We start from the raw sequence: 19,635 nt of genomic DNA, 5'->3' as shown, positions 1-19,635 counted from the left end.
TTTAAACTGAAAATTTTAAAAAGCATTAATAGGTTTCTCCACGAAAATGGAAGAAAATAAGCTAAACTTCTTTTTCTTTCGCAGTGAACAATTTCTTCTTTAGACTACCAACAGAAACAGATACTTCAGTCCCTACTCATACGCAAACTTGGTGACTTAGTCCCCTCTTCTGTGAGTCAACAATTCTATTCCTCACTTAAAAAAAAACATATTCAACGACTGGAGTGTTACTGAGCTGAATCTACGTGCCAGTTACAGTGTAAATGGGTGTACACACACAACTTAATTCTCACAAAAATTCTTCATGTTATATGCATTAATCCTACTTTACAGATGAAAACACTGAGGTGAGGTGAAATAAAAGATTATACAGTTATTAAGTGGCTGAATCAAGAATGGACTCAAAGTCTACTAATTTCAGACTCCATCTCCTTTCCGCCAAATGTCACACTACTTGCCTACAATTCCTTTTCCGCTTAAGCCACCCACATATACCTTAAAGCAGAACAGAACATAGAGGTGCTTCCTCAGGGATCACCCATGTGGTCTTGCTGAAGTGCACAGTCCTGCAACCTCCTGTTTCTGTTCCTCTAGTCTCATGCCCATGTAACTTCCTTTCTGGTGGGAAGACGTGAGATGCTTAGGGCTGGATTTAGAGCTCCCATGCCTTCCTTCTAATGACTTACAGGTTTTCAAATGACTTTTGGGATGCAGTGCTTGCTCTGACAAATTACCTGACATTCTGAAATAATAATGTTTTAAAATTTTAAATTAAGTATTAGTCTGCACTAACTCATAGAAAAGAATTATGGATTTATCTAAAAACTTTAATAAGCTTATTCTTGGGGACTAACACAATCAAGAAATAAGGCAAGTAAAAGAAATAAAGATTGGAAGGAAGATGGAGGAAAACTTCTTGGAAGAGAGGGCAAGAAACAGAGAGGCCCGTGCATTTTTTAAATTAATTTATTTATTTTAATTGGAGGATGAATACTTAACAACATTGTGATGGTTTTTGCCATACATTGTCATGACTCGGCCAATGCGTCATTAGGACTATCTATAGACACTGAAAAATCATCCAGAACCGTGACAGGCATAGGGTCAGGGAGGTGTCAGTGAGCCAGAAGGGAAGGCATTCTAGAAGCAGCAGCGAGAGACAAGGAAGACACTCCAGCTCCAGGTCTAGAGACAAGAGAAGCAGGAGAGTGAGGACAGCCACTACTTGTAAGGGCTGCAGGAGAAGCAAGGCCTTTCCTTAGAAGACTAAGGAAAAGACTAAGGAAAGGGAATGGAAAATCAACATACTTCGCCATTATGCAGATAATAAAAAATCATGTGCTACTCATTTCTAAAAGACCTCTAAGGATGACAGAACCTGTCAAGTACACATAAAAGACAGTTCACATAGAAGAGGTAAGAATAATATCTTCTACCTGCCTAGCATCATCCATTACTGAAAACCAGATATTCTGCATAAATGCTAACAAGGAAGCCATTTTCCAATATTTTAAGTGAAAAAACTTACAATGCATTACATGTTAACACAAAACTACCAACCAACTTCGTAAATTGCAATTAAAACACAGAAAAGCACCCATATGGCTTCCCCTGTAGCTCAGTGGTAAAGAAACCGCCTACCAGTGCAAGAGACATGGGTTCAAGCCCCAGGTTGGAGAAGGACATGGCACCCCAGTCCAGAATTCTTGCCTGGAGAATACCATGGACAAGAGGAGCCTGGCGGGCTACAGTCCATTGGGTCACAAAGAGTTGGACATGACTGAGCACCCAACACTCATTTTCACTGGAAGGGCCTAGAAGTTATTGCTTCCAGAAAGCAGGCTACATTCTCAATACTTTTGCTCCATGAAAGTCAGAAAACTACTGGTGGCTCAGGCAAAGACTCCGCCGGCAGAGCGGGAGACCTGGGCTGGATCCCTGGGTTGGGAAAATCCCCTGGAGGAGGCCACGGCAGCCCACTCCAGTATCCTGGCCTGGAGAGTCCCCATGGACAGAGGGGCCTGGGGGGCTGCAGTCCGTGGGGTTGCAGAGAGTCGGGCACGACTGAACTTAGTTAAGCACCGCACCTTACAAAGCAAAACTGGTTACCCAAGTAATCTGAAGAACTAAATCAGTAAATCAGAAGCTTTTTAAAAAAATAATTCTATTGTAGTATAGTTAATTTACAATGTTGTGTCAATAGAACCTTTTAAATCTAGACATTAAATATAATGTGGACCCCAAGTCAAAATGATAACAAAGAATATGAAATGTTTGATGACTCTATGCCAGTCTGGTCCTTGAGAGCAGGGGCCGCCTTCTGAGTGTGATAAAACAAAGTTAATTTTACCTTCAATCTCTGCTGCTTACCTGCTGCAGACTGTGCTGAGGGCTCCACGTGGATTACAGTCACAGGGCAGACAGCGCCCGGAAGTACCATTCAGGTAAAAACCCTCCGTGCAGGTTTCACAGCGAAGACCCTGATAACCCGGCTGACACTCACACTGCCCTGTGGTCTGGTTGCAGCGATTCACACCCAGGCTTCCAACCGCAGAGCAGTTACACACATACTCTGCAAAGAGAAGAGAGAAAAAGATATTATCAATCAAGAGTTAATGCTTTCTTAATAAACTCTTTTACTTTTCTTGGTAAACATTCATGATAATTTTGTAAGGATGGGTAGAATAAATTCTAGTACAAATTCACTTTCTATCCTATTTAGTTTGTTTAAATAGGGAATTATGGGCTTCCCTGGTGGCTCAGTGGTAAAGAAACTGCCTGCCAATGCAGGAGACACAGGTTTGATCCCTGGATTGGAAAGATCTCCTGGAGAAGGAAATGGCAACCCACTCCAGTATTTTTGCCTGGAGAATTCCATGGACAGAGGAGCCTGGCAGGCTACAGTCCATGGGTGGCAAAGAGAGGAACACAACCTTGCGACTGAGCACAGCACAAATTGGGAATCATACACAGCAAAGCACATAAACTAGTAATAAAACTAACATTCTCCATTTCCTTTTTTTTTTTTTTTTTTTAAATCATTTATTTATTTTATTTGGCTGCACTGGGTCTTAGTTGCTGCATGTGGGATCTAGCTCTTTGTCCAGGATCCCCAGGCCCCTGCAAAGTCTTAGCCACTGGACCACCATGAAAGTCCCTCCATTTCCTTTTCAATTAGTTTCACACTCCAAAGTTAGGATCTATATACATTAGTTTCACTCGATTAGACCTCTCCAAAGGCAGGGCCTCTGCTTATCTACATGGAACTGAGAGCACATACTGGAAATGACAACATGCTAAATAATAAACAGTCCCATTGTACAGCAGCAGAAGCCTATGACTCGGATGGTTGACTAGTAACTTAAACAGGTCAGACAGGATTATGCTACAGCTGGAACCATGAACAAAATATTCTTCCCAGGAAGAAATTAATGGAGAATTTAAACTTTAATATGAGGAAATTATGAACAATAAATCCCAGATGAGAATGTCTACAGGGGCATCCTGATCAGTGGGTTAAAATCAAATAACAATTTGAAATCTTTCCCAAATTAAAAGATTTAGAAAATAAACATTGTCTTTAGGTATATTTCAAACAGTTTTTGAATGAAAATATTTAGAACTAGTTGGCTTTAGCTTTTTAATGCACATTCATTTAAAGGTCAGTTAGGATTGACTTCTGCTCTTACTTATATTCATTGTCTTTGGGATGTTTTTGTAACTGTTTCCTGTACAGTGTTATGGACCTCCATCCACAGAAACAGTGACAGATTCTATTTTCTTGGGCTCCAAAATCACTGTAAACGGTGATTGCAGACATGAAATTAAAGACACTTGCTTCTTGGAAGGAAAGCTATGACAAACCTAGAGAGCGTATTAAAAAGCAGAGACATCACTTTGCCGACAAAGGTCCATGTAGTCAAAGCTATGGTTTTTTCAGTAGTCATGTATGGATGTGAGAATTGGACCATAAAGAAGGTTGAGTGCCGAAAAACTGATGCTTTCAAATTGTGGTGCTGGAGAAGACTCTAGAGTCCCTTGGACTGCAAGGAGATCAAATCAGTCGATCCAAAAGGATATAAACACTGAATTTCATTGGAAGGACTAATGATGAAGCTGAAGCTCCAATACTTTGGCCACCTGACGCAAAGAGCTGACTCACTGGAAAAGACTCTGATGCTGGGAAAGATTGAGGGCAGGAGAAGGGGAAAACAGAGGATGAGATGGCTGGATGGCACTGTCAACTCAATTGACATGAGTCTGGGCAAACTCTAGGAGATGGTGAAAGACAGGGAAGCCTGGTGTGCTACAGTCCATAGGGTTGCAAAGAGTTGGACACAACTTAGCGACTGAGCAACAACAAATACTCATTTTATTAAGAAGAAAGTATTTTCAACACAGTTTGACAAAATATCAACACAGGACTTTTTAAGCATGCACAAAAACATGTGGTTAGAATCAACTGCAGATAAAATAAAACCTTGTACATATTTTAAGAATAGCCCCCATTCCAAAGTAGCTATGTACCTGGGTTTAAAAAGCCCAGAGAAATCTATGGCACAAATTATATTTCTGAATAGGTAAGGAACTATATAAAATGACATTATAATTATAGACAAAAGTTTAGCTTGGAAAAAACTAATGTAAGGTTTTATGATTTTTAAAAAGATACTGGATAAACTGCAAATCTAGAAGTTATAAAAAAGTTACTCCTCTGTTCTAGATAAGGAAATTAACCTTCAAAATTCTTTATGTCATCCCAAGCTCCTCATCCACCTCCATCAGAACCAAAGGCTCCACAGAGATATTCTCACCTGGTCCGCTCTCGGCCCATGTTTCCTCAGTTCCTGACCTTTTGTGTCAGCTCATCTCCCTGCTCTTCACACCTCTTCTAAATTGTAAATATACCGAATGAATGAATAGAAAAGTGGTTTATTTTATGTATATTTTATGCTTCAGTGGGGAATCAGTTACAAAACCCAGAGGAGAATTCAAATTTCTTCATCCCCAAGCTTAGGGCAGCAATAAGCTTTCCATCTCAATTGGGATTCTTATTTTCACTAGGCTATGTAAGCGTGACATTTTTTGACAAAGTTACATGTTTTCACATTATTTCTAGTTTCTGTGTGTGTGTGTGGTTTTTGTAAATAAGAAAGCCATGTTTAGTGGTCTATAAACCTTCCAATAGCAACTTCATGGCAAGATCACTCTACCAAAATGACCAGAATGTTAAAAATAACATTTTCTCCCAATATCTGGCACATTTCCAATATACATTTAATTCCTCCTGCTGGACCAATTTCATCACAAGTTAAACCAACCAAATTATGCTGGTGTGGGCAGAAGTAGCTCAAGAAAAATAAATGGACTAAAAAGCTCTATAACAAAGACTGAGAATTTTATCTATTATTTCCTTACTAACGTACTTCCAACTGAAACCTGAACTGAATTCCCAGTAAATGAGACAAAATTTTTAGTAGAGGTGTTCTGCTGCTGCTGCTGCTGCTGCTGCTGCTAAGCCGCTTCAGTCGTGTCCGACTCTTCGCGACCCCATGGACTGCAGCCTACCAGGCTCCTCCATCCATGGGATTTTCCAGGCAAGAGTACTGGAGTGGGGTGCCATTGCCTTCTCCAAGAGGTGTTCTAGAAGAACCCAATTAATCTAAGAACTTTGAGAAAAAAAACTAAGTATTTTTTCAATAAAGTCTCATGGATAAACCTTCAGTTCACTGGTTATTTATTATTTCTATAGAGCTGATTCAATCTCTTTGTAATCCCCTGAACAGACTCTTCAGACCCATCTTTGAAACTTTACTCATTCTGTGCTCCATGGAACTCTCTCTCCTGTCCACACATTTAAATCTATCCTTTATTTAAAAAACCAGCTGAAACTTACTCCTCCATAAACTCTAATTCTATCACCCGCAGTTTGAATCCGTAACATCTATCACCTATAACTCTCATATGACAGTAATTTAAAGAGAAAGTAAGTGAAGCAGATATGAGCATGGGCTATAGAAGCAGACAGCTACAGGTTTAAATCCAGCTCTATCACTTACTAACTTCAAGACCTTAGGCAAGTTAGTTAGCCAAAGTTAGTTATGACCAAGGCAATTTAGCCAAAGAATTGATGCTTTTGAACTGTGGTGTTGGAGAAGACTCTTGAGAGTCCCTTGGACTGCAAGGAGATCAAACCAGTCAATCCAAAAGGATATAAACACTGAATATTCACTGGAAGGACTGATGCTGAAGCTGAAGCGCCAATACTTCAGCCACCTGATGTAAAGAGCTGACTCACTGAAAAAGACCCTGATGCTGGGAAAGATTGCAGGTAGGAGGAGAAGGGGACAACAGAGGATGAGATGGTTGCATGGCATCACCGACTTGATGGACATCAATTTGAGCAAGCTCTGGGAGTTGGTGATGGATAGGGAAGCCTGGCATGCTGCTGTCCATGGAGTTGCAAAGAGTCAGACACGACTGAGCAACTGAACTGAACTTAGTTAACCTCCTTGTGCCTTCTTTTTCTCATCTGTAAACAGGGCATAATTAAGTATTTATAACACTCAGACCCAACACACAAACTGGAAGTGGTTTGGAGTGCCAAAATAGTAACTATAATAGCTGGAAGAAATGGACTACTATTGCTGTTCTCTCCATCAGTCGTGTCCAGCTCTTTGCAACCTCATGAACTGTACCACGCCAGGTTCCCCTGCCCTGCACTACCTCCTGGAGTTTGCTCAAACTCATGTCCATAGAGCCGATGACGCCATCCAACCGTCTCATCCTCTGTGCATAGTCACAGACTACAGCTTTGTGACGAGATCTGAAAGCCGAGTTTGGGTTTATTACCATGGCAGTTTTGGACAATGTCCACGAAGCAGAATCAGTGTCCTGACATTGAGGAGTTCAAGTTGTGAGTCAGCAAGATGGGGAAGAAGATGGTATCCTTCATATCCTGGGCTCCGCACACTATCAATAAAGATGTTTACAAATATGATGAAAACAGAAGGGCACAGCTCATGGTTTCAGGGAGAAGTAAAACAGCATCATTGATTATAAACCCTCGGTACTGATCATCCTAACAGTAGTAAAGTGAGTGAGTAAGTGAAAGTCGCTCAGTCATTTCCAACTCTTTGCAACCCCATGGACTATATATAGTCCATGGAATTCTCCAGGCCAGAATACTGGAGTGGGTAGCCTTTCCCTTCTCCAGGGGATATTCCCAACCCAGGGATGGAACCCAGGTCTCCTGCATTGCAGGTGGATTCTTTACCAGCTGAGCCGCAAGGGAAGCCCAACAGTAGTATGGTGAACTGCAAATATTTCAGCAAGAGAGATCACCCTAGTGCCAGGATCAAGTTCTACTGCCACGAAGGCGATATATCAAGACAAAAATACACTATCCCATTAACATTCCTCCCCAAATTTAAAGGGAAGGAAGCTGAAGTGAGGCATACCACGTGCCAAAAAAATATGCATCTTTTCTGTTTGGAGCTCAGAATTTGAGGCCCTTTCTCAATGTCTAACCTCAAATGAAATGACCCAAATTAAATGAATAGTATGAGCAACAGGAACAAATACAAAGGACTACAAATATTCACCAAATTGTGTAGGATAACTTGTTAGCTTGTACGTAGAGTAAACTCTCAGAGCCCTCACAGTTCTAGACATTCATACAGAACCAGATAGGAGCTAATGCTGAAACAATGCACTTTACAGGAGACTGGCGATGTGAAAAAAGAAAAAAAAAGACATGTCAATTGATAAAAGCAGTGGGAAGGACCTATAGTCAAAGGCAAGAGATGAAGTGCTGCTCTTTTAGTGAAGTAGACTCTTAGACACTGGAACAGCACAAAGGAGTCTGTGGCGTGACTGATGGTGAGCCACTAGTGTGTATGTTACGGGGAAAGAAAAACACGAAGGGGACTCTAAAAGCTCATCACAGACAAGCCTGAGTAAAACACGAAGAGGACTCTAAAAGCTCGTCACAGACAAGCCTGAGTAAAATGCCAGAAGACTCGCTGGGCTGCCTGAGAGATATACGGAGGAATAACTCAACATCATTTGAACAGCAGGTTTCCTTTCAATGCCCTATAATTCTTAGGAAAACTGTACAGAGATAATAAGAGAAGAGTAACATATGTATTAGCAGGGAGACATCTTCTTTTTGTTGCACTTCTGAATAACAATGAAATATGGTGACTTGAACCTGAAAGAAGAATAAGAAACTCAAATCTGGACTTCAAACTGTTTAAAAATAGAAATAGGAAGAGAGAAGAGACAATAAATGGGCACTTTTCTCTGAGACCTTAAACTTATGGTATGCTTTTGATGTAAAAGTACCCAAAGCAATCATTACATTTAAACACTGCACTTTTTCAAACATCCGTTACCAAGGCCAAGAGATGAAAATTTTAGCACTAAAGAAAAAATAAAAAATTAGTAATTTTGTTTAGAAGTCCCCTCTTTGTGCACAAACACCTGTCCTGGTAAAAGATTATCTCCTTGAACATAATAAAGACCTTTCCCAGGCTTTTCATACACCTGGTAAGTTTCTCTTTGCATCCAACTTTTAACCAACTCATGTCCTCAGCTCAGTAAAAAGTCCATGATATCATCTACAGAATTTTAATAATGCTTTGGTATCTGCAGCTACTTTAATGGGATTTTTAGAAAAATATTAATTGTAATAATATGGCCTAATTAATGTGTACTTTGTTTCTCTGTGCCTGTTTTTGAAGCCCTTTTTGAGTGCTGCTATTAACTAGGATGTCTGGAGATTAAGGCAGTTTGATACATTAATAATAGTGTGTTAGCCTTTTGCAGTTAAAAAAGAACTATAAAAGAAGTGAAAGATTTGAACAAAAAAGTGAAAATATTGCATCCTCGGTCAATTCATGATGCAAATCTCACAAAGAAATGTTGCTAGCGGCACTGTTGCTGAACTAAAATGATTATAAAACAAGTTCTGCACTTAAGCATAGATACCGAAAAATACACCCAGCACTCACGGGAACCTAGTTCAGAAATATACCTGAAATTCTCTCTATAGCCTCTTGTAAAACTGTGGAAATATCTTCGCCAAACTCAATCTCTAACTCATTCCTTAAACAATGATTCCACTCTTGCTTTTTAAATCTTCAGATACTGAAAGAATATACAAAATATATCTATTAAGAATACCAAAGAGAGAAAGAAAGGAAACTGCTTTGGGATATTTCAAAACTTTTCATTCTTCCCCATATTCAGATGATATACCAAACATATTATAATATTGGCAGCATCTTCCACTCAATCTCAAAGCAGCAAAAACTAGAAGTATTTAAAACTATTTAAAAGTATTTAAAACTCAGCACTTAATCTTACAATGAAAATGTAAAACATCAAGAATTCAAGCTTAGTAAGTTTAAAATTATCTGAAAATTTATACCTAAGTAAAAAATAAATACACTTTAGTATTTCCTTCAGGAAAATATAATTATTTTGTAAGGCACTATCTGTAGGTCATTTATAATTACGGAGAAATTTAGCATCTCAGGCTTATTATCAGATGGGAATAAGCCGATTCCAGGACATAAACTACTTGGGGAGCTTTATGAACTGAGGTCATATGACAAGCGTCATTTCCGCATTCATCATACTGGAGCAATTGTCACCATTTCCTGCTTTGTACCCTAAAGTCAAAGAAAAAATACATCTTCCAAACTTCCCAGGGAATAATCTCCTAGTCCTCCATCTTCTCCTTTTCCTTCTTTTTTCTATTAAGTGTACTCTAATGTTTAAAAGTACTTCTATTCTCTACACACACAATGCAATCATAACATCATCTACTGAATGAAATCAAAGAGCAAACTGCACAATAAGAGGCCACAAGCCTGTTAGAATGGCTCAAGTTAAGTAAACAAAAATTTTAAAAGTGACAATATCAATTGCTGCGAAGGATGTAGACCAATTGAAACTTTCAAAAATTATTGCTGGGAACACAAAAATAGTACAGAGACCTTGGAAAATAGTTTGATAATTTCCTATAAATTAAATATAGCTTCATCATATGATTCAGCAATTCCACTCCTAGGTATTTATCTGAAAATGAAAACCTATGTTCACACAAAAACTTGTATTAAAATCTTTAGGATAGATTAAGGTAGTGCAGTAGTAAAGAATCCACCTGCCAATGCAGGAGATACAAGAGACAAGGGTTGGATCCTGTGGTCAGGAAGATCCCCTGGAGGAGGAAATGGCAACCCACTCCAGTATTCTTGCCTGGAAAATTCCACAGACAGAGGACCCTGGCGGGCTACAGTCCATGGGGTCGCAAAGAGACACGACTGAGACTAAGCACAATTACATATTCATAATCACCCAAATCTGAAAACAGCCCAATGTGCTTCAATGACTTAACTGGATAAACTGTGGTACTTCCTTGTGAGGAATACTCAGCAGTTGAAAAGAAGGAAGCCTTGACACGCAAGGATGTGACGGACTTCAATGCATTACGCTAAATGAAGAAAGTCAGACTCAGAAGCTACTTGTTATATGATTCCATTTACAAGATGTCCTGGAAAAGGCAAAACTGCAACAGCAGAGAAAAGACCAGAGGATTTTCAGGAATCAGAGGTAAGAGGAAGGACTATACAAAGGAACAGCTCGAGGGAATTTTGAGGGCGTAATGAAATCGTTTTATATCTTGAGTTTTGCATTTGTCAAAGCTAATAGAACTAAGTACAAAATGAGTAAATTTTATTGGATGTAAATTAAAAAAAATTTTTAAGAGCAATGAGGCTTTTCTAGACCAGATTCTCCCATTTTGCTGGGGAAGCTTTGGTGCGCCACAGCAGCGATTTTAGCTGAGCTGTGGCGCTAAAGTCAACACAGAACCCAACTAACAGTTCAGTCTTTTTCAAAGCTAATGTTATAACTAAAACAGCAAGAACTGGTTAAAGCTTCAGCTGCTTACTACATTAGGAACATTACTGGATTGTGGAACATTTTCTGATTCAAAATGTTGTTTAACTAAAAGAAGGTAGGATTTTCCTTTTCTGTCTTTTTTCTTTTGGCTTCATCTTAAGTCTTGGATTGTAATTGCTTCTGTGTAGAATGAGGGAGAAGAGGAAAAAATGGAAAGATAAAGATATATAGGATTCCCATCCCCCTTTCATACACAGTTGCTTATTTTGCTTTGAAATTCATCATTTAAAACCCTACTCTATTTAAACAAGACTGGGAAAACAACTTTGAATCTATCCAACAAAAAACTTCACCTTTTTCACAAACCTACGATAGCATCTACAAAAATAACATCTTTCCTGATTTTTAAACAAAAGAAAAGGAAAAATAATCGTCAGAAACAAGAATAAGAATACTTAATTCAAACCTCACCTGCACATTGAAAGAATAGAAAATAACAACTGAACAAATTACAGTGTATTGACCACAGACCTGATTTCCTAAATGTATAGGAAATCATACAATAACTATGTTATTTTAAAATGTAGTTTTTATTAGGCCCATATTTCATCTTTGTAGGTTTAAAGAAAGCTCGGAAAGGCCTAGTTCTCAGGAAAAGGAATTATCAACATACAGCTCTTATTTTTATAAAAGGTCTTACTCTAGCATAACACTGATACTCAAATTACATTTCACATTTATGTTATGCCAGCGTAGGGTCACAAATCTTTGCAAAGCTGGGAAACTTAATATTAAAGTTGATGACTTTTTGAGTTAAACCAGGCTTTGTAGAAATGTGGAAAGTTTTAAAGCCACCACTTTTAAAGAAAGCTTTACCTTTTAAACTAAAAATATATCCATCAAAATTCCCAATCACAATTCACTATTGCAAAACATTTCTTCCACTTTACGGTAGACATATGAAAAATAAAAGGCTAGCATGAATCCCAGGGACGGGGGAGCCTGGTGGGCTGCCGTCTATCGGGTCACACAGTTGGACACGACTGAAGCGACTTAGCAGCAGCAGCAGCATGATGTGGGTTTTCTGGAAATTCTTCTGTCTCACGCTTTAAGGACCATGTTGTTAGTGCCTGTCCCTGGCTCATCGCCAGTTTTCCACAATTCAGAGACAATTCATCTAATTAATGAGACAAGACAGCAAGTTCTGGGAAAGGCTGTAACAACTACCTTCTACTATGAATGGTAACAAAGATGATAATAACATTGCCAGTTACTGAGCACGTGCTGCATGTATATCAAACATCACATCAGGAACTTACACATATGACTTCCCTGAGTCTTCACAATCCCGTGAGGAAGGTTTTTTGAATGAGGAAATTGAGCCTGAGACAGATGAAACAAATCATTAAACTAACCAGTACCGGAGAAAAGACTGGAACTCAAACTAAATAACTCCAAAGTACACGTCTTTTCACTATGAGAAGCTTCTGCTATGAAAATGAGTAGCAAAAACACTAGACAGATGCAAGACATCTGAAAACCAGAATCTGCTGCTACTTAACCAGCTCTGTGACCTTCAGTAAGTCTACCTGCTCTGCTTCTCAGTGTCTCAATCTATACAGTACGGATAATTCTTGCCATCTGTCTATATGAAATACTTAGGTACAAAGCAAAATAATATATGTATGGTCTTTGTGCTTTTACTATAAAACACTGATGAAGGAAACCAAAAAGACCTAAATAAACAGAGAGACATACCGTAACAATTAGATCTACAGAGTCAATGAAACCTGATCAACATCTCAGCAGGATTTTTTGGTTGATATTCAAAAGCTGACTCTAAATATGATAAAACAAAGAAATGAATAGCCAAAGACAAAGCTGAGGAGTCTCAATAACTGATTTCAAGACAGTCTAAAGCTGCAGCAATCAAGACAATGTGTTATCGGGGAAAGAAAAACATGAAGACCAATGGAACACAACAGAGTTCAGGAACAGACCTTCACAAATATCAGCTAATTTCTGACAAAGTGCAGAGTCAATTCAATAGAGAAAAAAATAGTTTTTTTCAACAAATGGAGTTGGAACCACTGGACACTCATATGCAAAAAAACTGAACGTTGAGTTAACCTCACACCTTGTAAAAAGTCAAAATACAGCATAGCTCTACAAGTAAAATGTAAAACTATAATACCTCTAGAAGAAAGCAAGAAAATCTGATTCACCTTGGGTTAGGCAGAAACTCTTAGACACACACCAAAAGCAAACATCTTTTCAAGTGTTTATTTGCCACACACACGTCTTCTTTGGTGAAGGGTCTGTCCCAACCTTTCCCCTATTTTTAAATCACACTGTTTGCTTTTCGAGTTTTGAGAGTTTTTTGTATATTCTTGATACAAGTCCTTTGACAGAAACGTGATTTGGCAGATATTCTTCCAGTCAATGGCTGAGTTTTCATTCTGTTTAGTAGTATTCCAAAGAGCAAAAGTCTTAAATTTATTTTAATTAAGTCCAATTTATAAATTTTTATGGATTTTCGCTTTGGGTGTGTGTCTAGAGGTTTCTTCAACCTGCTTTCCGTGTGAGAAAGTAACAAGTCAAATGAGTGTCAAACAGTAGGGCAGAGTGAAACAATTGCTCCAGCTTCAGAAATAATCCCCAACTGGCGACTTGGAGAGCTGCACTTGCTCTGGGCTGGTGAGTCAATATATTGCTCAAAGGCAAACATGCATGCTCATGATTTGGTATTTGGGATCTGTTTATTTAAGTGCATTCTCACAGCTAAGAGAATACTGCTAATTAGTATTTCCAGTATCTCTCTAAAAGAATCGTACTGATCTAGAAGTCAAAGGTCATGGATATGGAATATGCTAAATTGCTACCTAGGCAAAACATTTTCTTCATGTCCACTATTTTTCCATTTGTTTGCATTTTTCAAGGCTTAAAAAAAAAGCTAATTTTTCCATTTAATACGAGTCAATTATTTACTTTTTAAAAGTGCATTTTATTCCTTCAGGCCACCATCAAATTCAAAATGCACTGAAAGAATTAACCAAATACTGCCCCTATGGCTTGGAAGAATGACTATTCTATCAAACTCTGAATTTTGGTGAGCTTATTATTTACAGCATTTTCACAGCTTCCTTGAGTTTAAGGGAAAACGAGAAGGGGGAGGAGAGCAAATACAGCAAACAAACGTGAACACTGAAATCTAGCTCCAGGCCACAGCAGGAAGAGGCGAGGCCATGAGGTGAAGGGGTCTGGGTCAGATATTGTAATCACTGCTTATAAACTATGCGATATTAAATCTCATACCCTCTTTGTAAAGACTTTTCATAAAACTGGGATAATGATACCTAACTTATAAGAATGTTTTAAAATAGATCGCCAGTCCAGGTTCGCTGCATGAGACAGGGTGCTCAGGGCTGGGGCACTGGGATGACCCTGAGGGATGGGATGGGGAGGGAGGTGGGAGGGGGGTTCAGGATGGGGACACATGTACACCCATGGCTGATTCCTGTCAACGTGTGGCAAAAACGACTACAATATTGTAAACTAATTAGCCTCCAATTAAAATAAATTAATTAAAAAAATAAAAATAAGAGGAGACAAGGCAAAGAAAATACCTATGATAGGGCCTTCTCTTCCCCAAACAATATTTTATTATAAGTAATCTTTTTAGCAAAACAGCATTCTTAGATGTTACTAAAAATTGCAAGTATTGAGAACTAAAAGAGATCATCAGTGATCTCAGAAAACACTCAAATTACCCTAAACAATTTCATTAATACCTTAATTTTGTAGCAACAGAACACAAAAGGAAAGAAACATAAAAGAAATTCAAGTACTGCCAACGGCTTCTGAGGTTGGGACTAGATTTGTCTGAGTGTCTCTATTTACAGAGCACAGCTGAGCAACTTAAAGGCTAAAACTATTTGCTCAGTATAATACCTGTAAAATGAGTTCAGAGAAGAGCAGTGCAAAGAGAACAAGAGGAAAGGTCAATTTTAAAATATTATCCTAAGGTACCCAGTGATGTTACCTAGGAACTGTTTCCTAATTTTCGAAAAAGGGAAGGTTGGTCTCACATGTTACAGTTTAATATTCACTCCAAGCCAAGTTTTAATCATATTATTAAATAGATGGTTTGTGGATTATTAGAAATATTTGATCACAAAATTATGCCATACCATCCTGGGAAAGCACCTGGGGTACCCAGGGAAGCAAGAGTAGAGGGGAAATCTAACTACGGTTGCAACAGACTAACAGGAAGTAATAGAAGGAGAAAATATATACAAACAGGGTTTACTGAGGCTCTGAACTCTAGACTCAGGAGTTTGTACTTCATCCTACGTGGTATGATTCTCCAAATAAGGTCCCATACCACCTGCTTCAGAATCCCCTGGGGAGCACACTCATATTCTGATTCCCTGGGTCCCATCCTAGGCCTCCTGAATAGAAATCTCTATTTCTATCTGGGGGAGGCAGGGACTCAGAGATACGCACTTTTTTACAGGCTTCAAAAATGGTTCTGATGTCCCCAAAAAGTTTGCTGCAGGCAAAAAAGAATATGGAAAATTCTTGAGCAGAGTAATGATATGGCCAGAATCGGGCTTCAGAAGTAGAAACAGCAGGACTGCCCCGGTGGCACAGTGGGTGGGAGTCCGCCTGCCAACACAAGGGACGCAGTCCCATTCCCGGTCTGGGAGGATCCCACACGCCGCGGGCATCTAAAGTTGTGCACCACAACTGCTGAGCCTGCACTCTACAGCCCTCGAACCACAACTAACGAGCCCCTGTGTCACAGCTCCCGAAGCCCAGGCACCTAGAGCCCATGCTCCACAACAAGAGAAGCTGCTGCAGCGAGAAACCCAAGCACCCCGAGCAAGAGCAGCCCCAGCTCGCACAGCCGGAGAGAGGCTGACAAAGCCAGCTCAGCCAGAAACAAACAGATAAATGAAAGACACAAAAACAACGAGAACAAAATAGCAACAACAATAGGAACAACAGTAACCATGTCTACTACTATTCATTATTTGTTTACTTATTTCCTTGTTACATACCAGGCCCTGTTTTATGTACTTTACACACACTGACATGTAAAACTTTCAAGGAATCAGTAAGTAAGTACAGGTAATATAAGGGATAAGATAAGCAAATGGAGGGTCCTCAAGGTCAGATGGTCTCAAGGAGTCCAGCTGGGACTAGATTATCCTTAGCAGCAGTGTGAAGGAAGGATTCGAGACAGGAGAGTTGAGATGATAGATTTACTGATAAATACTGTAACAGTCGAACAGGAAAATCTGAAATCGGGGAGCATCATGAGTAAGAATTGCTTTTGCAAACATACAGACACCTGTATGTATGTTATACAGTGAAATTAAGTCTGCTTGCTTTCATCAACAAACATGGCAAGGCAGGAAATATACCTGTCTGCAGCTGTCTGCAGGGCTAAAAGTTTAAATGGTTTGGAGTTAAGAGCCAAGTGAAAATAGCTGAGCCTTGAGTTATTTCAAAAGACATTTGAAAGAACTTTTTTCTTTTGAAAGTGGATGTGGGCTATCTTACTCTGTGTTCCCCATCTAATCCTCTTACTCCTCAAAACATGTTGACAAATTCTTCCCACTCTCCTGCCACACTTCACTATTATCAAACACTTATACAGTATAAACATTGTTTCACACTGCAAGCTGTGAACTTCTTTGCCTTATCATCATGACTAAGCATTTGGGTAACACTTCAGATTCAAAAATAAGGGCACAAGAGAGAAGAAATTCCTGTTGCAATACCACTGCTCACTCCAGCTCTTCCTATACACACGGTAAGTGGAATCCAATTATCTCTCCTCTTGAAAACACACATATAAACACTCACAGAATCCTCAAAAGAAAACTGAAATGGTCAGCAGTCACAATTCGATCAATAAAACATGGACTGGAAGGCTCCTTTTTCTTTTTTCTTAAATGAGAATTTGGGAGCACCGAGATGTCAAGGGCCTTGTTCAACTTTGCAAACAATACAACACACAGCCTTCTAGCTTCCTTTGACCATCGCTAAAGCACTGCTGGAATGAACCGTCTCAGAAACTCTCAGGGACCAGTGGTCAATAAGAAATCAACGAAGAAATAATTTGGCTTCCTCCTCCACTCCTAAAGTAATAGTCTCAGAGAAGCAAGCGGTGTTAGCTAAAATAGCCAAGGGAAACAGATACTAGCAAAGTGAAATTTACCTTCACTCCGGTGGACTTGCCTATTCTCCCTACTTCACTTCTGATTTCACACATCCCATTCGCTACTTTCTGTGCCAGTAGAAGATGTCACCACACTGTTGGCAGAATTGTAACCTGGTGCAATCGCTATGGAAAACAATATAGACATTCCTTAAAACATCAAAAGTAGCATGATCATATAATCCAGTAATCCCACTTCTGAATATATATCCAAAAAAACTGAAAGAAGGGTCTTGAAAAGATATTGCCACACCCCTGTTCACTATCAGCATTATTCATAATAGCCAAGACGTGGAAGCAACCCAAATGTCCAGCTACAGGTGTGAATAAACAAAGTGTGGAGTATACACACCACAAAATAGTATTTGGTCTTGAAAAGCAAGGAAATCCTGTCACATGCTGTAAATGGATGGAATGAAATCATTATATTAAATGAAATCAGTCACAAAAAGATGACTACTGCATGATTCCATTTATAAGAAGTATCTAATGTAGCCAAGTTCAGAGAAACAGAGTCCAGTGACAGTTACCAGGGGTTCAGGGAGAGGAGGAGGGAAGGAAGAGTTCTATTTAATGAGGAGAGAGTTTCAAATCTGCAGATGAGAAGTTCTGAAGCTCTGTCTCACAACAGTGTAAATACACTTAATGCTTAACTGTACACTAAGAATGGCCAAAGTGGTGAGTTTTAAGTGTGCTTTTTAATAATTAAAAATATAGGTGGGTGGAAGCTATCATCATATGTATGTGTTTGAACTTCTTAATTTATCAGAGAAGCTAGGAAACATTAAGTGCTGGGACTTAAGGATCTAATTATCTGGTCTACTTCCCTTTTTACAGATAACTGAAGCTAAGAGGAGTAAACTCAATTCACATATAAACCTTGAAGCCAAACAGATGCGATGCAACATTTGCTGTAATACTTAGCTGGGAGCGTGTACAAAAGTGGGGATTAAGTGAAAGTGCAGCACAGAGCCTGCCACACAGTTCCCCATCCCTCTGAGCATCTGGGATAGTTGATCTAATAGCCAGAGCCCTGTCCGGGCTGACAATGGTAAATGGAGTGACAATCTGAAAAGAGACAAGTGGATTTTTTAAAAAATTATTTAATTAGGATCCATATATCTAATTTAGGTCAATTCCTAAGAAATACTGTAGTTAAGCTAACTATCCACTGAAATTATTGTTTTATTCATGTTTTCTCACCCAAAAATCTTTCTAATTTTAAGGAAAGAATGGCTACAGATTACATTTCAATACTATTAATAAGGGGCTACTCCTGGAACAACCAAATATCTCATACACTCCTGAGGGGAACATAAACTTGTACAACGTCGTCAGAGAAGCATACAGCAATATCTAGAAAGACAACGATGCACAGCCACCTACTGCTGCCTTGCAACTCAAAGTGTGGCCCATGGGTCTGCATCGCCTGGGAACCTGTGAGAAAGGCAGGTTCTCAGGCCCACCCCATACCAACTGAGCCAGAACCTATGATGCAACAAGATTCCCAGGTGATTTCTATGCACACTAACTGCAATGCATTGTCCCAGAGAAAGTCTCCTCTTTGTGAAGAGACATGGGCAAAATTCACTGTAGCTTTATTTGAAACAGTAAAGAAACGCATTATTTGAAATAGCTAACATCCGCTGGATCATGGAAAAAGCAAGAGAGTTCCAGAAAAACATCTATTTCTGCTTTATTGACTATGCCAAAGCCTTTGACTGTGTGGATCACAATAAACTGTGGAAAATTCTGAAAGAGATGGGAATACCAGACCACCTGACCTGCCTCTTGAGAAATCTGTATGCAGGTCAGGAAGCAACAGTTAGAACTGGACATGGAACAACAGACTGGTTCCAAATAGGGAAAGGAGTACGTCAAGGCTGTATATTGTCACCCTGCTTATTTAACTTATATGCAGAGTACATCATGAGAAACACTGGACTGGAAGAAACACAAGCTGGAATCAAGACTGCCGGGAGAAATATCAATAACCTCAGATATGCAGATGACACCACCCTTATGGCAGAAAGTGAAGAGGAACTAAAAAGCCTCTTGATGAAAGTGAAAGTGGAGAGTGCAAAAGTTGGCTTAAAGCTCAGCATTCAGAAAACAAAGATCATGGCATCCGGTCCCATCACTTCATGGGAAATAGATGGGGAAACAGTGGAAACAGTGTCAGACTTTATTTTTCTGGGCTCCAAAATCACTGCAGATGGTGACTGCAGCCATGAAATTAAAAGACGCTTCCTCCTTGGAAGGAAAGTTATTGCCAACCTAGATAGCATATTCAAAAACAGAGACATTACTTTGCCAACAAAGGTTCGTCTTATCAAGGCTATGGTTTTTCCTGTGGTCATGTATGGATGTGAGAGTTGGACTGTGAAGAAGGCTGAGCACTGAAGAATTGATGCATTTGAACTGTGGTGTTGGAGAAGACTCTTGAGAGTCCCTTGGACTGCAAGGAGATCCAACCAGTCCATTCTGAAGGAGAT

At 39.3% G+C, this 19,635-nt stretch overlaps 1 protein-coding gene across 1 annotated transcript in view; it reads right to left on the bottom strand.

Annotated features, from left to right (window-relative positions):
• MEGF9 (multiple EGF like domains 9) overlaps positions 1-19,635 on the bottom strand; it is an 80,537-nt gene that overhangs the window by 38,967 nt on the left and 21,935 nt on the right. The window contains 1 exon segment of the mRNA XM_005889501.3: positions 2,371-2,572. Coding sequence (XP_005889563.2) covers positions 2,371-2,572 — 202 coding nt within the window.

The sequence above is a fragment of the Bos mutus genome, chromosome 8, assembly GCF_027580195.1.
Source record: "Bos mutus isolate GX-2022 chromosome 8, NWIPB_WYAK_1.1, whole genome shotgun sequence".
NCBI lineage: Eukaryota > Metazoa > Chordata > Mammalia > Artiodactyla > Bovidae > Bos > Bos mutus.
Note: the sequence above shows the minus strand (reverse complement) of the source record. Positions and strands in the feature narration are given on the sequence as shown.